Source organism: Parasteatoda tepidariorum, chromosome X1, assembly GCF_043381705.1.
Source record: "Parasteatoda tepidariorum isolate YZ-2023 chromosome X1, CAS_Ptep_4.0, whole genome shotgun sequence".
NCBI lineage: Eukaryota > Metazoa > Arthropoda > Arachnida > Araneae > Theridiidae > Parasteatoda > Parasteatoda tepidariorum.
This window is the reverse complement of record NC_092214.1, coordinates 8,602,052-8,605,096: the sequence shown is the minus strand read 5'-3', so window position 1 is coordinate 8,605,096 and position 3,045 is coordinate 8,602,052. Positions and strand designations below refer to the sequence as shown.

The following is a 3,045-nucleotide window of genomic DNA, read 5'->3' as shown; positions in this document are numbered from 1 at the left end:
TAAACTTTTACTGATTAGTGGATATATATATATATATTGTTTGTTAACCCAGTCTTGTATAAATTAATATAGCAAATTGCTGATCCAAAGCATGCACAACAAAGCTTTTGCACCATATGTTTTTGATAGATATCATAAAAAGTGGAACCATGATAACTTAACAAGGGATGACTTGGTCCTAAGTTATACACTAGCTTGAATAGCAGGTTAGTGAGACTGGTGAAATTATACAACCCTAATGTTAATTTATAATGATTACTCTGTTGGACTTATAACAAATTTAAAGCACGAAGTATAAATTAATTTTTCTCGCCTGAAATTATTTTTTTGTAACTTTTAAATAGCATAAAAAATTTGAGCATTTAAATTATTATGCCACAGATAAGTTAAATTAGTCTCTTAATCTCAATATCAAGCACATAGCAGGAAAAAAATCTAATCAGCCATTATTTACATTTAAGTAATTAGGAATGGATTTTCCTGAACTAAATTGTAGTTTTTATGGTTTAAAGTGTACACATTAAATGTTCTAATTAATTAGAGCAAATTAAAATCTAAGTTACAAAATCAGACAAAAAAATATATCAGTTTAGTCAAGAACAGTCAGCCCATTAACTTCTGGTAATCTTACATGTAAAAAGTTGAATTTTGACCTGTATTCTACTTTGCATCCTAAAACTGATTATTCTATGAAACATAAACAAACACATTTGGAAATTTTTTTTCCAAAGTTTATTCATTTGCTAAACTACTAGCGAACTGATGTTTCACTTTTTGCATTTTCAGTAATGGCTCTGGGATTAAAGTAAGCAAATCAAAACATTTTATAACATTACTATAAACTCATTTCGTCTAAGATGCAAAAATTGATTATTTATTTACTTTAATTAATAATGATCCTAAAAACTTTGAATATTATGGTACAGAAATTTCAGTCTCCCTTACATATCCTTCAAAAAATGATTTTTTCAACTACAGTTAAAAGAATTATCCAATGAAATTGATTTAATGATGCATTTATAAATTAAAAAATATTTGACTTATATTAAAGCAACAAAAAATTTCCTCAAAATATTAAGTCTGTGTGAATGAAAACCAATGGTTATGATTCCCCTGATAAATGGTCAACAAAATTCTGGATTAAATCATAGAGCTAGAATAAATAAAACTACAACAAATATAAAGTAAAGCTCCAGATTTTTAATTTGTTTTTGTAAAAAGGGATTTTAAACTTGATATAGAGAAATCANAATTCTGGATTAAATCATAGAGCTAGAATAAATAAAACTATTACAAATATAAAGTAAAGCTCCAGATTTTTAATTTGTTTTTGTAAAAAGGGATTTTAAACTTGATATAGAGAAATCACTTTCAGTCATCTTGTCACATAAAACTTAACTTTTCTTATAATAAGCTCAAATTTAGCATTGATACATAGAACAAATACAATACCAAGCATGTTTTAAGCTAATATTAAGCAACTAAGATGTACTTTAGCACTCCCTTACGAAACTGTTTGTCCCACAGTGGACTGATCGTTAAGACACGGTACGGTTCCCATCAGATCACCGAAGTCAAGCATCACTGGCTGCGGTCAGTGTGCGGGTAGGTGACCATTTAGATCAGTCTGCGTAGGGACTGAGGGTGTGCGGTATTGGTCCTCGTAACACTGTTCTACCATAAAGTACTCGACTTCGCGTGCAGGTTGTCGGGCTACCAAAGCGGGAGTGCCATCCCCTCTGCTGAGGATCAAAATTGTGAAGGCATCTCTTCAGATCATCCTCTGGGATGTTTCTCAGACTGTCGCCAATAGCCCATTGTGCAGCTTTAGTGCGACGTAAATGAACTACAACTACTACCAAACTATTTTTTGTATTAGCAAGAATACTTAAATTTTTTTAAGTGAAAAAAAATGCTCTTTTCCTACGTTAAAATTTTTTACTTTATGTTCATAAATTTTGTATTGGGTAAGTAAATTGAGTAAGTTCATAAATTTTGTCCGCTGATTCTACAAGAATCAATAGTCAAAAGGAACTGCGATTTTAATGACAGACTACAGTTGGTAAGCAATTAATTTTAAAAAAAATAAGCATTATAACTGCATTATTCTGATAAGAATTATTTTCGAATCTGAAATGGACACAACAGTTTGTGTCCAACAACAGAAACAAAATTAGCATATTTATCTAGACTGGATTTATTGATAAAATAAGACACTCGTGTATAGCACAGCAATATCATGAATCAATTAATTAAACATTTAAAAAAAATAGACACTTTTACTACATTAAAAATACACACTTTTACTACATTAAAAAAATAGAAACTTATACTACATCACTTATGATACCTAAAAATTTATCATAATTTTGCTGACTGAGCAAGGTTTCTAGTGTGCAAGAAATCCTTTCCCTCTCAATCATGAAGGTCCCTAGCACAATGAATGTCATTTTCATCAATATGATATATATATTCAGCGTTTCCCTTTTTTGATTAACATTTCAAAATTGCTTTAATTGTTTCAATAAATATATACAATAGGTCCTTTGATTTAACAATAAAACATGGGGAAAAACAGCAGCTAGTAAGATTAAGTCTTTCTAATTTTGAGCAGCAAAACCAAAAATTAAAAGGAAGAAAAGGTATTTCAAATAATTTCTTACTTTGTTTCCAGACTGCTTTATTTTGCTTATATAATCCCACACTTGATCAGGTATGATTCTTCCACACACCTGAATAGTATCAGGTAAATCCTGTTCACAAAACAATTGTTACTTAAGAGCAATATATAAATAAAATGACATTTAATATAAATTTATAATATAAAATTTTTTTGGTTCAAAATTATTTTTAGGTACTATATTTTTAAAGAAAAAACAACTATACTTTTAAAACTTGTTAAAATGACAAAAAATTAGATTAAAATAATGTGAACCCTTAGAAAAAGGTTCGTAAACTTTTACTGATTAGTGGAGAAGATGGGTGAGAGCAGAACTTTTTAAATTTTAGGTCACAGCTATATATATATATATATATATAGTTTTA

General features: G+C 28.9%; 1 protein-coding gene across 9 annotated transcripts in view; it reads right to left on the bottom strand.

Annotated features, from left to right (window-relative positions):
- The window catches only part of LOC107447713 (protein partner of snf), a 146,431-nt gene that overhangs the window by 23,603 nt on the left and 119,783 nt on the right, over positions 1-3,045 (bottom strand). For all 9 annotated transcript variants that reach the window (XM_043049291.2, XM_043049287.2, XM_043049290.2 and 6 more), the window contains one exon: positions 2,664-2,753. In XM_043049291.2, coding sequence (XP_042905225.1) covers positions 2,664-2,753 — 90 coding nt within the window. The remainder of the gene's footprint in view (positions 1-2,663; positions 2,754-3,045) is intronic.